Source organism: Lupinus angustifolius, chromosome LG20 (genome assembly GCF_001865875.1).
Source record: "Lupinus angustifolius cultivar Tanjil chromosome LG20, LupAngTanjil_v1.0, whole genome shotgun sequence".
Lineage (NCBI taxonomy): Eukaryota > Viridiplantae > Streptophyta > Magnoliopsida > Fabales > Fabaceae > Lupinus > Lupinus angustifolius.
Genome location: NC_032028.1, coordinates 6274596 through 6293091, shown reverse-complemented (window position 1 = coordinate 6293091; position 18496 = coordinate 6274596). Strand labels below are relative to the sequence as shown.

General features: G+C 33.4%; 3 protein-coding genes across 4 annotated transcripts; 2 read left to right on the top strand and 1 right to left on the bottom strand.

Annotated features, from left to right (window-relative positions):
- Positions 31-6194, bottom strand: LOC109335926 (splicing factor U2AF-associated protein 2-like). 2 transcript variants are annotated; one of them, XM_019572200.1, is made up of 13 exons: positions 5952-6194; positions 5476-5619; positions 5172-5389; positions 4093-4314; positions 3878-3970; positions 3763-3801; positions 3096-3185; positions 2915-3017; positions 2690-2770; positions 2061-2137; positions 1625-1705; positions 683-774; positions 31-463 (listed from the first exon to the last, which is right to left on the bottom strand). In XM_019572200.1, exons 1-13 carry the CDS (start codon positions 6109-6111, stop codon positions 340-342), a joined length of 1524 nt encoding a protein of 507 aa, XP_019427745.1. In that variant the 5' UTR covers positions 6112-6194; the 3' UTR covers positions 31-339. The 2 variants fall into 2 exon arrangements, with proteins under 2 accessions (XP_019427745.1, XP_019427746.1); XM_019572201.1 differs by having other exon boundaries at positions 5476-5568.
- LOC109335929 (50S ribosomal protein HLP, mitochondrial-like) lies at positions 6676-9368 on the top strand. The gene is made up of 3 exons (XM_019572206.1): positions 6676-6771; positions 8608-8699; positions 8810-9368. The coding sequence occupies exons 1-3, from the start codon at positions 6738-6740 to the stop codon at positions 9182-9184; spliced, it is 501 nt and encodes a 166-aa protein (XP_019427751.1). The 5' UTR covers positions 6676-6737; the 3' UTR covers positions 9185-9368.
- Positions 10402-16625, top strand: LOC109335927 (aspartic proteinase-like protein 2). Its single transcript, XM_019572203.1, has 10 exons — positions 10402-10667; positions 11336-11465; positions 11554-11801; positions 12159-12386; positions 13222-13384; positions 13456-13529; positions 14430-14520; positions 15159-15234; positions 15806-15877; positions 16200-16625. Exons 1-10 carry the CDS (start codon positions 10459-10461, stop codon positions 16349-16351), a joined length of 1443 nt encoding a protein of 480 aa, XP_019427748.1. The 5' UTR covers positions 10402-10458; the 3' UTR covers positions 16352-16625.

Here is an 18496-nt window from a genome sequence, read left to right as displayed (position 1 = left end):
ATAAACAATTCTTATGTACTCAGTGTATTATCATTTAGAAAACTTTCTAAATTAATAAAGCATTACATAGTTAAATGCAATGCCATGTTTCACAATCTTTAGGATATGAATGCTACAACATACACCAAGGTATATTACAACTTTCCATATAATATGAGCTAGCTAAAATAGTTAGATACGTATATGTTTCCAATAATTTATTTTTTCAATTATATAAGAAAAAACTAATCTATCATTGCAAAACCGAGAAAAGTGATGACAGAGTAATCCAAAAACTCTAGCCATCTTGTATATTGGGAACTTCCATGTTCCATCTGGAATAATATTATTCTTATCAATTCATTCACCTTCAAGTTCTGCACCAAACTGCTCCAGCCGCTTGGCATCTTCTTCCAGATCTCGAACTAAAGCATGGTTAACTAAACCATCATCCACACTAGCATGTATCTGTCTACCGCCGAACCTGAGAAAATACATGAGGAAAAGTATGATCAGATTTTATATCCATAAGAAACGGTAACAGATACAAATAAGAAATTAAAGGGAAACAGATATGGAGATGATCATCTAAAGAAAGTCACCATGCCTATGTCTACTTTGCTACTTATATGATCCGGCAAGTTTTTACAACGGGAAGATAACGCAGAAATTGCACAAGAATAAAATGGAAGGATTAAATTACCATCTTCCATTCATCATCTCTATGCACTGCTGAGCATCTTTCCTATCCTTGAATTTTACCAAAACAACTCCCTGAGGATGATTCTCACATACCTGCAGGAAAAAACCAGCAGGGAACATGAAACAGGGGCAAAATCAAACACTCAACTAAAATAGGTTGCATGAAAATAAGAGAAGATGTTATACGGCTACATATATAAAAATAAGAAAATGTAACCAATCAACTATAAATCATAAGAAAAATACCATAACAATCAAACTACAAGTTTCCAACGAAACTGTCTAAAGTAAATCAAGCAAGTAACATATACTAGAGCGCTGAGGACAGATAATTTGAGAGATTAAGTAACAATTGGTTTCGTTTTAGTACCGAAGCTTTGCACTATCAGTGGAACCTGCTCCAACTTTCTATTGAATAAACCCAGTCATCCACCTCCACCTCCACAATCTTATTTTTACCAAACTTATTGTTCTCTGTTAAAGCACTGCTAATCCTAAAGCTACTCAACTGAATTTGCCTGAGAGTATGACTGGGCATACCGGCAACTTTAAACATTTCTCCATTTTATCCACCCAATTTCAATGTTCTGTGTTACATCCCCTCAATCTTCTTATCACACTTCCACTTTTAAACATTACATTGATATTCAATTACATGGTTAACTTAGAAATTCATGCATTGATCGTTATAAAATAAACACATTAGATAAATTAAGAAATTATTTAAGATATTTCAAAAGTTTTGGGAACCATCATAGATAAACCTTTTACATCCCTAAGAGAGTATGGGCACAATAACCAGGAATCTTCAGATAACAAATAAGATAATAAAACTATAAAACAACTATTTACTTGACTGATTTAACCAAAGCCATTTATATGAGAGAGAGAATATGAAAACAGTATCAATGATCTTCTCAGGTATACAATCTAGATCAATTACCTTGACAGAATCCACAGGACCAAGCTTCATGCATTCCTCTTTAACATCCGCTTCTAGTTCTGAACATAAATTTTCATCAGCCTGGACAGATTTGGTAATATCAGCAAATGTCCAAGATGAGAAATAGCACTGAGTTGTTATCAAGAGAGGGTGAAATGAAATTTGACTGTAGTATGAGAGAAGTAGGAAATCCTATTATAATAATAATTATCATGACAATAGTAATGACAATTTAATTTAATTTATGCATAATTGGTTTTGAGATAGAACTTTAGCATAAATATACTAGAACTTTTAAGACAATAAACTTCCATAGAATTTTATTTCTATATAACCATATCGAAAACGATTAAAAGAAATGGTCACTTGTATAGCACTGTTCTAGTGCGATAATCGTATGTAGACTAGAATACAAGAAAAAATAAGGAACACTAACTCGTATTTCAGCTAGAGTGAACATATAGCGCAGGACAATGGTTGTTGGAATTGAAACTTTTGCATCATCACGTCCACCTGAGCCATACAATGAAATACACATCACTACAAGGGATGCATGGTAAAAAAAATAAAAAGAACGTTCTGAAAATGAATCTAAAAACCCTCAAATCAGGCAAAAAGTCTAAATGTCTCATACGAATGAGATCATTTTTTTTAATTTAACATGTGAATTTAATTATTTAGTTCCAAAACACACACATCTGACATCACATGTCACTCATAAAACCTTATATCAAACCATAAATGTTTTATTCGCCAATAGTTGATATAAAAAGTGGCATATATATAAGATATAAGAGGAGGATCTATTGACACGAGTGAAACAATTTAACCATTTACACCATCTAGTAACTTATAAAATGTCCACTAGAGGCTAAATCAGTACTGCACTTCAATTTTAAATATATTAGACGAGAAAGGGAAATTAGACAAAAATAAAGATTGAACTAGGAAGCAAAGTAGCAAACAACAACCAAGTCTTAATCCCACTAGATGGGTCGGTGAACTAGGAAGCAGATCAATCAAATTTTTGAACATCAACTATAAAAGGTGCGAGATTAAGCATACCCCATCCAAGCATTTTTTCTTCCACCCTTTTCAATTTCCTTTTCTTTTTATTGTCCACTTGCTTAGCTTTAAACGTGTCTCCTGCATATTTAAAGAAGCTCCCTCAAGCAACAGCAGGCATGATAAACACCTAAACTATTTAGCTCACATGTGGGTTTGCATTGCTATAAGTGAAATATTATCAGAAATTGCCATATGAAGCATTAAAAATCAAATGATGTCTACCTTTCTGCTCAAATTTAGCCATGCTGACTGACATAAGAATCTTGCCACCAGGGCGAAATGGTGCTCCATCCAAAAGTTGGATTGCCAGAGCCACTGACGGTTCCTAGAATACAAAAACATAATGGAGACCTAGCTACATCCACAACTCTGTCACAAGCAGAAAAATAAGGGGGAACGGTACCTTAAGATACGTAACCAGGGCATCCCCCTTTTTCTTTCCTGTCTCTTTATCAACATAGAGCTTCACACGAGGCCTTTTGGTTTCTGGATCCTATTACCAACAAAATCATGCATTCATATGAAGCCAGCATGAACCACCAAGCACTCAAATAGCTTGGCTTCCAATTTTATAAGCATTAACAGACTGTCGACCCATGGTGATTTTTTAATTATTTTAAAAATGGTCTCTCCTAAGGCACTATGAGTGAGAATTAATTCGTAAGAGATGTTTAGCCTTGTGTTATTCACTTTGCCTTTGGGTATTTGGCATAACTATTTGCCCAGAAAAGGGAAAGATAAGGCTCTCCAAATTCTCATCACAAACATGAGGGTTACTATCAAAATTCACAGTATAAATGAAAGCATTTAAAAAGACAGACGGGAATGCAATACATTTTTCTCTTCCATGTGCAGAAATGTTAATCCACACTTTTGGAAGTATTGTATAGCCATCATACCATTAATACTATACCTCCCAAGTCCCAACAGTGCTTTCCTCGTATAAATAGGTAGAACAAATACTTTTAAGATACATTCCAAACATGAAAAAAACTAATATATACTCATTATTTGTGATTGAACTCTATATGATTTTGCCATTGAATAGAAATGTGGGTAAAGAAAAATACCTCCTTTATAATTCCACACTTGGAAAATACTTCCACAACCTAAAATATATCACCCGTGTTAATTCTTGCAATAATATTTAGTTTCAGGCAAATGGAGATAAAATTTGAGGCCTACTTCATCAGTGGTAACATCCTCAGGCAACCCAGTAACATAAATGTGTGTGTTGATCTTTAATTCAAACCAACTATCTGGAGGTTTATTAGCTTCCTGAAACAGAACAAGGTCAATGGGGGCATCATTTGTCTCCAAAAAATGTAGTTATGTACTAGCTCAGAAAATGGGGGGCGAGTGAAACCATTTTTATAAACAAGATAGAAATAGAACGGCACCTTCTTCTCAGGTGGTTTATCTGGAAGCTTCCTCTTTTTATCATCTGCCATGTTGGTATTATTTGCTTCTTCTTTTAAGGGAACTGCAGAAACACTCAATTTTGAACTATCTTCAAACTTTTCAGAGGCTTCAAGATCAGTTACTTTTGGAAAAACTTCCTCTTCATGCAAGAAGGTCATCTCTTCAAGCCCATAAGGCACATTGCTGCCAGGCGTATCCTCCTATCACACAACAACTTCATTCACCCCACCAAAAGAGTACTTTCTCAAATCCCACCAAATAAAGAAAAACAACATTTAAAGTACATTCAAGAATCAACAACCTTTAATTGAATGGCCAAAATAATAGATAAAGGGGAGTTATTGAGAAGAACATGACAGACTTCAAGGTTGAAAAGAAGACATTCTCATTTCTGAGTACTGTAATAAAGGGCAGCCTAGTGCATGAGGCACTGCATATGTTAATAAAAAGGAAAAATGCAAACACCATATAATGCACACAAAACAAATAAGACTATAAGAAACCAAATAAAATAGAGTAATAATCAAGTCCGAGTAAAATAATTCAACCGCTACAGAATATCAAATACTGAAGCTCTTCAGCTTTTAAGAATATTATGTAAACCAAATAAAAGAAATGAAGGAGAGAAAGAGAGAGAGAGAAGAGAGAGAAAAAACTATAATCTGAAACTGTATTCAATGATCTGAGTTTGTGCTCAGTCACAAAGGGTTTAATATGTCAGAATAACATGTCCAAAAATGACAAAAAAATACAAATTAAAACTTCGAAAAATGTAGAACCAGCCCTACAAACCACACAAGCTTTGATCAAGAAACAGATAAAAGTTAAAAGACTTGTTAAACCACCTAAACCCTTGGCGTCGGATTTTTTTTATAAGCCCTTAGCATCAGAATTTAGTTAACCATTTAGTCTATCTTGGTTTAATCATAATAAAATAACAAAGAGCACAACCAATCTCTGGAAGCAACAGATTAAAAAAGCCAATAAGATACTAATAATAATAAAACTTATTACTGTAAAGCATAAAAATGATATGAATATAATGTAATGGACCAACCTGGGGTACCCAAACTCTACGGTTCTTATCCCACTTATATTTAGTCCCATCATCATCAGTAAACTCTTCTTCACCCTCAGGTGGTGTTGAAGGTCTCTCGGGATCTGCTTCGCCCACATTGCCAGAAAAAGATCCAACTTGTGAACCTTCCGCTTGTGCCTCTGCCTCTTTAATCTCATTTTGCCATCTCTCAAACTCATCAACATCATTACCAGAAACTACAAAACAAATCACTTCCTAAGATCCACGAATAACACCAACACGATAAAATATACGAAATCAAAGGCAACAATGCACACATTACCGGCCGCAGTTGAAGATTGAGGTTCCTGGTGGTGGTTAGTAATTTGTTGCCACAGTTCAGGAATTGAGGACAATGGCTGCCATTCAGTTCTTCCTTCGGACCACACGAATGTATCTTTCAAGATGTATCCTTTTACGAAATGCTCTGTCAACATCAAATGAAACAGTTTTATTTAGTTATTATTATTTTTTTACTTTTCCTAGAGTATCTTCCCATGGACAAATGAGAAACTAATCTTTTTTCGAGTAATGCGGGACTCTCCCAACAATGTTTTTCTAAAAGGATGACTTAGTCCACGAGGCTCCCACCCAGTGGAACTAGGGTAAATATACACAGTCTTACAGATTGAACCCGTGACTTCATTGTCACTATGCAAACACATATTCTAACAAAAAACAAGTAAATAATTGTAAAACCCTTGTGGTGTTGATTTGAAAAAGTAAATAGTGAATGAATGAATTAATAGAATAAGATACCTTGAAGCTCAGAGAAACCGTAAGGGCCAAATTGGTGTTGATTTTGGGCGAGAATATACCATCCAGTTTCAATAACCTTTGCACTCTCTTCTACAACTGAGTAATGAAGCTCTTCTTCTTCTTGCGGTGGCTGGGTCTCGTTCCCATTATTAGACGACATCGTTTTGCTCTCAGTTTCTGGTGTCTGTGTCCTGTAATGTTAGAAACAGACGCGGAATCATTTCAGAAGGAACGGAAAACATTGATTCTGTACGGGTTAAATTAATAAATGTTGATTTACTTCAACATTTTTTAGCATTTTTTTATTTTAATTTGTCACAAACACATAACTTGATCATTCAAAATTAGTTGTCACAAATATCAACAACACAAAAATAAGTTGCCACGATGATAGTCCTTTTATATTCACTATAAATCCTTTTAATAATGTAGATGAACATTTTTCCGATGTATTGTTATAATTCACGAGTATTGTTTATAAAAATCAAACTTTAACACTTATGAATTTAGTGCACCTATCTATACTACCAACACTTGCAAGCCACTCAAGGGCAAGCAAAACCCAATACTTTGAAGCATTATTGATGAGCTAATTATTTTAATCTTTTCTTTTTCTAATTTATGTTAATTTTATTTGAAGAATCTAGTAGTGAAATGGGTTATTCTATTGTTTTATGGGCCTTGTGCGAGAAGGGTGGCCCATTTATGCGAATGCTAAGTCTCCCTTCAGTCTTTGATTTCTTCATATTCTTCATCATCTTACTACAAAGCCTGCGAATTTTGAAGATGGCTGCGACCGTTGCTTCCAAATGTTCTCACCGTACGTACTTTTAGCATTCTTCTTCATATTACAAATTTCATACCTTTTCTTTTCAACATTTACTTCTTATTGGAGATGCTTTTCTCCAAAAATTGATGCAATTATTGGATTATTGTTTATCTCACATTATTCTCTGCATAATAAAACTAAGTTTACTTTTTGGTTCATTTGTTTATAGTTTGGTTTACTTTACACACTAGATAGATTAGGCAAAGGTAGATAACATCATTGTATGTCAGTTCTTTCATCCACTCACTAATTTACTTAACCTTACCAATGTCTCATTCACTGCCCATTAGGTATCGTACTTTGCAATCGGCACATCGGATAAGCCCAAAAATGTATGAATGATTGGATCAGAATCCTCTAGTTTCATATTTCATGTGGAGGATAGAGATAGACACGATAGAATTTTATTAGCGTGTGTAGACAAAGATCTGTTAATTTACATCCATGAGTCATTGTGTTTTTTATCTATCCTCCACATGGCTACATGAAAGAAAGAAAGAAAGAAAGAAAGAAAGAAAGAAAGAAAGAAAGAAAGAAAGAAAGAAAGAAAGAAAGAAAGAAAGAAAGAAAGAAAGAAAGAAAGAAAGAAAGAAAGAAAGAAAGAAAGAAAGAAAGAAAGAAAGAAAGAAAGAAAGAAAGAAAGAAAGAAAGAAAGAAAGAAAGAAAGAAAGAAAGAAAATGATATAAGAGGATCCTAATCCATATCATTTTCCATTCATCATGCCCATCTTCGAAAGCTGTAATTAGGCCATTATGTTATTTTTCCTTGTATGAAAGTATTTAGACTTTAGAGTTTGGATCACCTTGTTGCAATCACTCTACTTTAGACTTCTGCCTCGAGAAACTTTCCAAACAATGTCAAGTGGTTGTAAGACAAACAGGCTTTATTAACCGCATATTGCAGATTTTCATCTTCAAGATTGTGCTGCAGTGATATTAGTAGATTATGGAGCATAGTTCTTGCTTCTAGGCGCCTCATTTAAATATCTGAGTACTTGGCTTTCTTTAAAATCACCAATTTTTGTTTCACCCTCCTCTTCAGTTTACAAATAATCATATGCCGATATGTGTTTTGCTGCCTTCCACCTGCTTGCAGAGTTGTCGAAGCTCACTCTGGTTGAGAGGACTATTGAGTCCTGTACTATTCCAATATAGAAATTTACCCATGGCCAAGCTCCTGATTTAAATTTGACCTGACTATATCTAGAATTGTAAATTTATTTGTGTTTAGAGAATTGAACTCACCTTCTAATCTTCTGCTTGTAGTTTGAACTTTCTTGCCATTTCAGACTAGTTGTCATTTATTTTTATCCGAGCACTTGTTGCCAGGAATATTTGATACAGTAGTGGTCTGAGTTTGGTCTTCATCAATTGTAGTCTCAGTTACGCATTGAAGTTCAGCAGCCTTGTCTGAGGTTTTTAGTCTCCATTCATACTCAACTTTCTGGTCTATTAGGATGTTCTCCTCATTCTGAAACCAAATAGTGTCCACCAGTGGATCATTGATTTACATCTCTATGAATACTCTAGCATACGAAATTCTTTCTTTTGACGTGGTTGCCTGGTCAGCTAGTATGGAGATGTCAATTAAGCTTGCTATCCATAATGTAGAAGCACTCCAGTAGTCCAGTGTTACTCTATCCTGAATTCTTGATATATGCATTCATATTTCATACCATAAATACATACCATATCATTTTTATTATAATAAAAAAATAAGAATGAAGTGAATATTTCTTTTCTTGTATTCATGATTAGGCATTAGCTGCTATTTTCATGGTTAATTAATTACTTTATTTGGTTTGATGTGTTGAAAAAACAAACTAGTTGGCCGTTCTCTTTTTGGTGGATTAAGGAACAACTTCTCTGGTTTACTTACAACATCACACGAATCAACATGCAGCAATTTCCTATCTCAGGTCAGTGTAAGAATGAATGGCAATGCCAAGGTTGTGATATTATTATTGACATTTTCCTTCACAGCTTATTTATTTCGTTGTTTCCTTACCTTTGTCACTTTTAGCAGCAGCAGCAACGCACCTTCATACAGATGAGGACTGTTCTGAAGGTTGTTGATAATTCCGGGGCTAAGAAAGTGATGTGCATTCAAGCATTGAAAGGGAAGAAAGGGGCAAGATTAGGTGACACTATAATAGCATCAGTGAAGGAAGCACATCCTAATGGTAAAGTAAAGAAAGGAAAGGTTGTGTATGGAGTGGTTGTAAGAGCAGCTATGCAAAAGGGAAGATGTGATGGGAGTGAGGTCAAGTTTGATGACAATGCTGTGGTTCTTGTTGACAAGCAAGGTCAGCCTATTGGGACCAGAGTTTTTGGCCCAGTTCCTCATGAGCTCAGGCAAAAGAAGCATGTCAAAATTCTTACTTTAGCAGGGCACATTGCTTAAAGGAACAAGGGTTATCCTTAAATTTAGTGTTTGAATCCACTGTTTATTTCTACCAGTTGAATAATTGGGATAGTTTTGTTGTTTTTGTTTCAAATGTATTCTTGGTATTTAGAAGCTCTCACTTCTTTTTTCATAGAATTCAAGTATTGACATTGGTGTTTAATAGAAAATTGTTGGTTGGTCACAAATTCCATCCAAGCACCCATTGATGCAACTGCAGCACTATAAGTAATTTTTTTATAAAATTTAGATAACTTGATGGGAGTTATATGTATGAAAAGAATATGAGAAAAAATGTAGGAACTAACCGTGTCAGAGTTTTGTACGCGGTCTTGTATTGTCCATCATTCATGTTCAATTATTATTGATTCATAATATATAGATATTATATTCAAAGAATATTGTTTTAAAGAATATTGCTTAAGTGCTTGAAGAGAATAGTGGAGGAAACTTGTAAATAAGTAACATTATTTGAAGACATGTGGTTATATTCCTTGACTAAACTTAACAGAAGCCCTCATTTAACAGTGCTCTTTAATCAATAATCTTAACACAAAAAAAAGAGACAATTAACAATTTTAATAGGGGCAAATAAGAAGAAAAAAATTAATGCTTGATAGAAAATATAAATGTAGTATAAAAAAGAAAATTAAAACCTCCTAAATGACGACTAGATTTCTGCTATAACTAACACTGTTGACTTTTTCTAAAGACTAACACGTTATCTTTGGTGCTTAAGAAGTAATGAAATTTATTTGTATTTAAAAATTGAGAGGAGATCTAGTATTTCACATATTAATTATCAATTTTATGGAAATTTAATAATTTGAATTAGTAAGTAGGATTAAATCATTTATTTTACTATAATTAATAGCTAAAATATAGAATAATTGAGTTTTTTAATATTAATTTTGGAGAAAGTTATTATTTACTAGTAACTTCAACCTGAGTGTTTTTTAATAAGCTGGGTGAGAGAGAGAAGAATGAAAATGAAAGAAAGTTGGCAACCCAGCCTAAAAGTAAAACAATAATAAAATAAAAATGAAATCGAAAACGATGTATCACTTGTTCCGTGTCGTTTGGCGTTGAAATTGAAGAACCATAACAGAATAATCTTCTATTCTCTTCTCTCTCTTATACTCATCTCTCTCTCGTTCTCCCCAATTCTACGTTTCCTTTTTAATCCAATACTCAATTCATCAAGCCAAATATAGAAACTATCATTGTCTTGGATCTATTATTATTTATATTTGAGTTGAGTTGAATTTGAAGGAATGGATCTGAGAGGTGTAGTAATACTAGTTGTTGAAATTTGTTTGACTATAACCGCTAATGCCAATTTGGTATTCGAAGTGGAGCGTCGTGATATTCGATGGAACAGTAGTTTAAGTGAAATGATATCTCATGATGTTCACCGAAGAGGTAGATTTCTCTCTGCCGTTGATCTCAACCTTGGTGGCAATGGTCTTCCTACTGATACAGGGTCCTCGTTTTCCTATACTTCTCTTTTCACTTTAATTATATTTCAGTTATACTTATGAATATGGTTTAGTTTTAAATTGAGGTCACTATATTTATTGTGAGAAAATGTGGATTATATATTCATTATTTGGTTGCATAGACTACTAAATTCATAAAGTTGGATTTGAGTTTTGGATTAGGATTGGAAAAAATAATTATTGTGTTTTTTTATTGAATTTTATCAAAATTCGACCTCTAGAAATAATGCGCTCTCCAAATTAGTCTTTGATAAATAAAAATAATGCCAGTTTGTCAAGATATTTTCTAATAGAGATTGTGTAATTTTCCGATTAAGGGACTAATTTTATTAACCACAACAATGACGGAGCCTCAATCTCGTAGGTGGGGTTAGTAATATGGATCGAATGACGTCATAATGATATAACATAAATCATTATTTTTCTCAACAAAAAAAGGGATTGGTGCATGAGGCTTCCACCTACTAGAGTATTTGGTGCTTACCTCTGTAAGTGTTTTTTTCTTAGGATAGACTAATTTGGTCGGCATTTGAAATTCCTAGGGTCGCAAAGTTAGTGGTGTTTTTTTCTTAGGGACCAATTTGAATATTACTCTTCTTTCTATTTCATTTTGATTTTTTGATGCTCATGTTATATTGTTTATGTTGGTTAGGTTGTATTTTACAAAACTTGAGATTGGTTCTCCTCCAAAGGATTACTATGTGCAAGTTGATACAGGGAGTGACATTCTATGGGTTAATTGTGCTAACTGCATTAATTGTCCCAAGAGAAGTAGCATTGGTGTATGTATCACTATACTCAAATTAATGTTGACCTCTTATGCTATAATAATCTCAGATTGTTCAACTAATTTCATTATTATTACATAAGGTTGAGTTGACTCTTTATGATCCAAAGGACTCAAAAACTTCAGACTCGGTTTATTGTGACCAAGAGTTTTGTACTTCCACATATGATGGTCCAATTCCTGGATGCAAGAGTGATACCCAATGCCCATATAGCATAACTTATGGGGATGGAAGTGCAACTAAGGGCTATTATGTAAAGGATAATTTTACTTTCAATCGTGTCGATGGCAATCTACATACTACACCACAAAATAGCAGCATCATTTTTGGGTGAGAATAATTTATGATACTTCACAACATTGTATTTATTGTCATATATTGTTTATTTATGGCAAAATGATTTGGTCCAATCAGGTCTGCTACATGCTATCATTCTTGTTGAATAGAATTAGAGGTTCTTACTCTTGCTTCTCATGAGAGAATTATATTGGATGTAAATGATACGTTCATCCTCTTTTGGTTAATTGTGTTATGTGAATACTTTCCATTCAAGTGGGGAAATCCAGTGTGTGTGTTTTTTTTTAAATTTAGAAAAGCTTTTTAGATTGATAAACAGTCAAAGAAGAAGGTTACCATCCTATTATTTTTCCCATTTTTATATCTATCTGAGAATTGTTCTGCTGACAGGTGCGGTGCTGTACAATCTGGGACATTGGGCTCATCTTCTGAACAAGCCCTTGATGGAATAATTGGTTTTGGACAAGCAAATTCTTCAGTGCTTTCACAGCTTGCAGCATCTGGAAAGGTGAAAAAAATATTTTCACATTGCCTTGACAATATTCGTGGCGGTGGAATATTTGCCATAGGGGAAGTGGTTGAACCAAAAGTCAAAACAACTCCATTGGTACCAAAAATGTATGTTCGGTAACTTAGTTTTTGTTTCCATGCCATGAATCACGATATTGGTTAAATATATAAAGGAAATGCAGCAATCACGCAATATATAATTATCGAATGAAAAAATCTTCATATAACCGCATTTAATTTTCACAAGATTGTTGGATTAGTTGTTCTGCATTTTAAGTAGAGAACTGCACTTAAAATTGGTCGAATACCAGAAGTTTGCATGAATATGAATCGGCATACTTTTTCCCCCATTTTGACAAGTGTACAAGATTCAAACATTTAACAAACTAAGTTTGTTTTACTATTTAAATGATTCAGAAAATTAAGTATTTATTTAAAAAATGTATTGGAAATGCTTGATATGAGAGGGTGGGGTGAGGAATAAAACATTCACACATAGCGTCTTTGATGGATTTTCATTTGTATATTACCATCTAATATATCGCTTTACAACAATGTCATTATTGTGTGTTAAGCTAATCAACCTTTTCCTGTTTCTTCTTTTCTTTTTTTGCTGCGAATGGGATCTTGTTGGGATTTTTTTAATTTAAAACTGTAAAAAGATGTTGGCTTATATGAAATTTCATCCGATGCCTTTTGTTTTCTCTGGTCTGCTGAAAGGGTAAATAAATCCCATAGGAAATAGATGGAAGGTATCCTTTCATATTGTTTGGAGGCTTTTAATGCTTTCATTTTTATGAAGGTATATTCATCTGAGGTCTGTGGTTGAAGCTGCAAAATCTTTCCATGAAATCTTCTTTCAATTTCTTATGATGCATTTTATATCCAGTTCAGGTCTTTGGATTTGAATTATGCCATAACTGTTATCTGTTGGCCATTACAGGGCACACTACAATGTGGTTTTGAAGGATATTGAGGTCGATGGGTATATTCTACAGCTTCCCACAGATATATTTGATTCTGGAAATGGGAAGGGAACAATAATAGATAGCGGAACAACCTTGGCTTATCTTCCAAGCATGGTTTATGACCAAATACTAACAAAGGTAAGTGTAACTTCAAATATGAATTGAATAAATATTTACACTTATGTACTTATGATTGTTCTTTATGATAGGTTTTGGCTCAGCATTCTGGACTGAAATTATATCTTGTTGAGCAACAATTTACTTGTTTTCAGTATACTGGAAAGTATGATACTTATCTTTGTGACCTTCTTTTATTGGACCTTTCCATTTCTCTGTTATACTGGAATTAGTATTGTTTGCTAATATTGAGGTGTGGTGTCCTCTTTGTTTGATTTGTTTTTGTTTTTTATTGACTTAGGTGATCACATAATTAATCAGAGATGCTATGGTTTATTTTCTTGCCCATAGGGTATGCTAACAACATGATATTGTCATTTAATATATGCTCACAAATATCCTTGCTATCACTGTTTTGATAATATTAGTAAAATCCAATATTCTGAAACCTGCCGGGGGATTGTCATAAAATTAAGGCAATATATGACTGTAGTATGTTGGATTCACTTAAGATAACAGAGGCTGTGTAGTATAAGTGTAGAATTACTTTAAGCAGTTCGACAATGGTGGAGGTTTTCATAGATCGATTTCTTGACTCTTGAAACATACAAAACTGTTAATGGACATTCACCTAATAACTTAAGTTTTTGGAAGAGTTGGTGATTGAAATGATATTAGAGTCTTTTTGAACAAGTTGTCAAGAGTTTAACCCTCCCAGCCCCAACTCTCAGTCCCTTTGCCTTTCTTTGACTTCGTAATTCTGTCATTTTGTCTTTGTCTTTGACTGTGTTTATCAACATATAATGTTTTGTCAACAGAAAGAAATAAGAAATGCCATAATTATTTTAACTGGGCTACAAGTGTATAAACTTTTAGTTTGCTAACATACACTAAAGGATTTCTTATTCAAGATGGTCTTCTTTTAAAATAGTAAATGTGTATGAACTTTTGAAGGATATTTTGGTAATTAAAATGCATTTTACTTTCAAGAGTTTTCACCAGCTAATGCAATATTCATTATCTGGCATATTCAGCCCTTAACATGTTGGCCATCGTGAACTTGCAGTGTTGATAGCGGATTTCCAGTTGTAAAGTTTCATTTTGAGGATTCTCTTTCTCTCAATGTTTATCCTCACGACTATCTGTTCACGTATAAAGTAAGTAGGAACCTTATTTTTCTGTATATGTATCCCATTTCTGATTTCAGAAGCTCTGTGGATGCTTGCATGACTATATATATATATATATAGAGAGAGAGAGAAGAGTGTGTATTTTAAAAAGGTGAAAGGCGCAAAATCTTGACCATACAATGATATAAAGATGGTCAAGATTAAGAGTTACCTTTTTTGGCGTAAGATAAAAAGTTAGTTAATAATCACATCAACACTTTGAAAAATTACATGCATTTATCTTCTAATGATCTAATCATGACCAATCAAATAAGATGTTGTTGTCAAGATTCTCGCTTTTCTCACTGTGATATTGTCTATATTACAAATAACCTATTACCAGAACTGGTTAAATTTACTTTGGTTGGGTGTTCTATGTAATCCATGCATGCTTAAATGTAATATATAATCTATCTGAAACAGTTCAATTGTGAATTAAAAATGTCTGGTTATCTTCCTTCTGTTCACTGTTGACTAAACTGATTTAAATTGCCATCTGGAGAATTTCATTGTTATATATTTTTAGCTTATATGATTCTTATTTAGAATACCTTTATTTGATAAATTCGTTACTGATATTCAAGTATGCTCTTTCTTGATATTATTTTGTCCCGACTATCCTCCAGGATGATATCCGGTGTGTTGGTTGGCAGAAAAGTGTGGCACAAACTAAGGATGGAAAGGACATGACCCTTCTTGGAGGTACATTTTATAATAAAAAATTACTTACAAATATGTCAAGTGACTTCTTACTTAGTAGAAGTATAAAAGGTGTGATTTGTGCATTTTTTATAATTAAAGAAATAGTTGAATAGAAAAGTATAAAGGAAAAAGACAATGCGTCCTCACAAAAAAAAGGCAGAAGCATCTACACAATCTGTTTATTTAAATCCCCATTGAGTACGTTTCAGATTGTTAAGATGTAAGGGTTGTTAGGTTATTGCTGCTAGGATTGGGCTTATACTAGTATTACTTGTATTTGATCTGATTATTAGCATAAATATAAGTATTAGCTTGACATATGTATTACGTCCTATCAATAGTATAATATTTTTTATGCCTTTTCTCTTTTCTCTTTTCTTTATTCCCTTACCCTTAATTCATAATTCCAACATTGATATATGTTTGTCTCGTAGCCTTTAAGCTACTCAGCTATTTGGGTTGCATACAGATGGACACTGTCTCTGATGATGCTAGTTTATTCAATTTGGAAAGCATGGTATCTAATGTTGCATTCCACCATTTATGAACATTGAATTATTTGCAATTGCAGATTTGGTGCTATCAAACAAACTAGTTGTATATGATCTTGAAAATATGGCCATTGGATGGACTGACTATAATTGTGAGTACCATGTAACCTATCATAATTTTTTTTTGTTCATTTTTACTTTATCAAATGGTTTAATCTAACCCCACTTGTATATTAACATATAGTTCATATCTCCATATTTCGTTTCAATTTAAGTAGTTTTACTTCGAATTAATTTCATTAAATTCACCCATCCTAGAAATATTCGAAATTTATCTGCTAGAATCAGTAAGGAAGGTTAATTAATTTGAGAGTTTTGCCAAAAGAGGCTTCAGTTGTTGTAGCTATCTCACCCATATTCTTCCATTGATGTATGCTTGAATGACTGTTTGGCATTGTGTTGTTGTTTCTTTAGGCTCTTCCAGCATTAAAGTGAAGGATGCTTCAACTGGAGTAATACACACAGTGGGTGCGCATGATATTTCTTCAGCTTCCACCTTTTTAATTGGAAGAATATTCACATTCATTTTTTTGCTAACTACCATTCTGAACAGCTTAACTAATTAGGTTTGGAAGTGTGACCATGCCATTCATTTGCTTTTACTGCTATAATTCATTTAATCAGAAGGTGTGCAGTGTGCTTTATATGCTATAATTTAACGATTTTACAGTATAGATACAGTTTAGAAAGGGGACATGTACCAAAGAAAAAGAGTTGAGAAAGCCTCTATATTTTTTTGTCTGTTATTATTTTTAATTGAGGAATTGTACAGCATGATTGATTTTATAACCAATGCATTGTCATCCTTGATTTTTAATTCAAAAAGTTCATTAAAATGTATATTTTCTTGTAGCGTTTTAGCAATCTGCAATGCCATACAAAGTATATCTCAATCAACCTCAAAGTATAAGATGCACTTAGATGTTATAAACACATTTTAAAATAGTTAGATTCTGTGAATAGTAGAAGCTATCTATAGTACATGATACACAAGTTGAATTTGCCAGTTTGGAATCCATAGTAAAGAAATTTTACATGCGGACAAAGATCTTGTCCTCCAAAACCAAGCCAACAACTAGACTTAAGTGGTTTGCACTTGCTACATATGGGTCCTATCCAAACATCTAATGGTTTATTTACGAGTTGAGTTTTAAAAATGAGCCAAGAAAAATACATTTATAAGATGATTATGAAGTCTTCCATCTTCTCCTCTTCTAAAACTTAATTTACAAACGAATCCTAAAACATTATTCGCTCCAAGGAGAATTCTATCTTTTAAACTTAATTTACGAACGAATCCTAAAACATGATTTGCTCCAAGGAGGATTCTACATCATAGCATGTAACTTTTCCAAAGTGGGATTTGTGTGGTTGTATATAAGACTGGGTATCACACCCCACCACATTAGGCAACATAACACTAACCTACCTCAAGGGGGCCTATTTGATAAAGAAGGGCATAACTATGTTCTTTGTCCCTATTTTTTTAGGGTGGAAATCCACTTACTTCGGTTGTTAAATTACTCTAAATCTTAGTCATTAATTCTAGGGAAACCTAATGGTTTAGACTTACTCACTAACTCAAACTATTGGATTTTTATAGAATTAATGGCTAAGATGTGGAGTAAGTATAAAAATTTCCTCTTATTGTGATTTTATTGTGATTTTACTTCTCAAGTTTGTAATAGTCTAACCAATTTGTGTGGCATTGATCTAACAGAAATCTATTTGCTACACAGAAGTTCCATGACTTGAGAGATGGAGGCATAAAACTAATAGTGTACACGTTGGAATTTTGGATGTGATTGAAACTACTTAAAATAAAACAAGTGGATTCAAATGGCACAATCTTAAAGATGGGATCAAAATTGCAGTTAAGTAAAGAAGGCATTTTTTTGTCTCGCTAAAAATAAATTTTGTATGAAAATTGAAAAGTAAAGGAGGCAAAGGGAGGGCCACTAAAAACCCGACCTTATTATTTTCCACTAATTGCATCGTGGTCGTGTCACTGTTTCTGCGCTAAATATTAGTGCCCTTTTCTCTCATAAGTCATGAACACCACAAAGCACATTGCACAATAGAAACTAAAAAGGAAGAGGACAAGTAAAGAGAGAAGACAAAAATGAAAACATCGTTGCCAGCAAAGCAAAAATTGATTGATAAGGAGCTTAGTGAGCTTCCTTCAATGAAGTATACAAAGTACAAATGATGCATACAATTACCTCATTATTATTGTGGACTCCATTAGACATTATCCACCAGTCATGTTATTTCAACATCAAATTTTATCTATTTTTCATTTTATATACATACCCTCATTTCAAAGAATTACAAAGGAATCTAATGTATGTTGTCCATACGATAATATCAGACAAGAACGATGTGCAAAAACTATTTTATGAATACCCATGAGTGTTGTATGAAGTGACCAGTTCCTCCAATGCACCATCACATATAATGATGATACCACAGCTTTCAAATGATAAAAGATGGATCATGTAACATAGCAGTAGTGATCATAATATGTGTGTGCAATTTACCAGAAGCGAGGCATGGATTCGGTTTTATGGGATATAACATTGTGGCTGATTGGAGATCATGGATATATGATGACCAAGTTGTAGGGTACTTTATTGCACCCTTCCCCTTTCCTAGTTTCCTACTAAAATTTTGACATACTTGGAATTGGCAATAAGATAATCATAAATATT

Excerpts from the sequence above, each read along its gene's own strand:
- LOC109335926 (XM_019572200.1), bottom strand. The coding sequence starts at position 6,111 with ATGTCGTCTAATAATGGGAACGAGACCCAGCCACCGCAAGAAGAAGAA. Across the intron at positions 2,771-2,914 it reads GGCTAAATTTGAGCAGAAAG|GAGACACGTTTAAAGCTAAG; the intron begins GTAGACATCATT and ends TTAAATATGCAG. Across the intron at positions 2,138-2,689 it reads AGAAAAAATGCTTGGATGGG|GTGGACGTGATGATGCAAAA; the intron begins GTATGCTTAATC and ends TGTATGGCTCAG.
- LOC109335929 (XM_019572206.1), top strand. The coding sequence starts at position 6,738 with ATGGCTGCGACCGTTGCTTCCAAATGTTCTCACC. Across the intron at positions 6,772-8,607 it reads TGCTTCCAAATGTTCTCACC|TTGGCCGTTCTCTTTTTGGT; the intron begins GTACGTACTTTT and ends AAAACAAACTAG. Across the intron at positions 8,700-8,809 it reads GCAGCAATTTCCTATCTCAG|CAGCAACGCACCTTCATACA; the intron begins GTCAGTGTAAGA and ends TTTTAGCAGCAG.
- LOC109335927 (XM_019572203.1), top strand. The coding sequence starts at position 10,459 with ATGGATCTGAGAGGTGTAGTAATACTAGTTGTTGAAATTTGTTTGACT. Across the intron at positions 10,668-11,335 it reads GGTCTTCCTACTGATACAGG|GTTGTATTTTACAAAACTTG; the intron begins GTCCTCGTTTTC and ends TATGTTGGTTAG. Across the intron at positions 15,235-15,805 it reads GGACATGACCCTTCTTGGAG|ATTTGGTGCTATCAAACAAA; the intron begins GTACATTTTATA and ends TTGCAATTGCAG.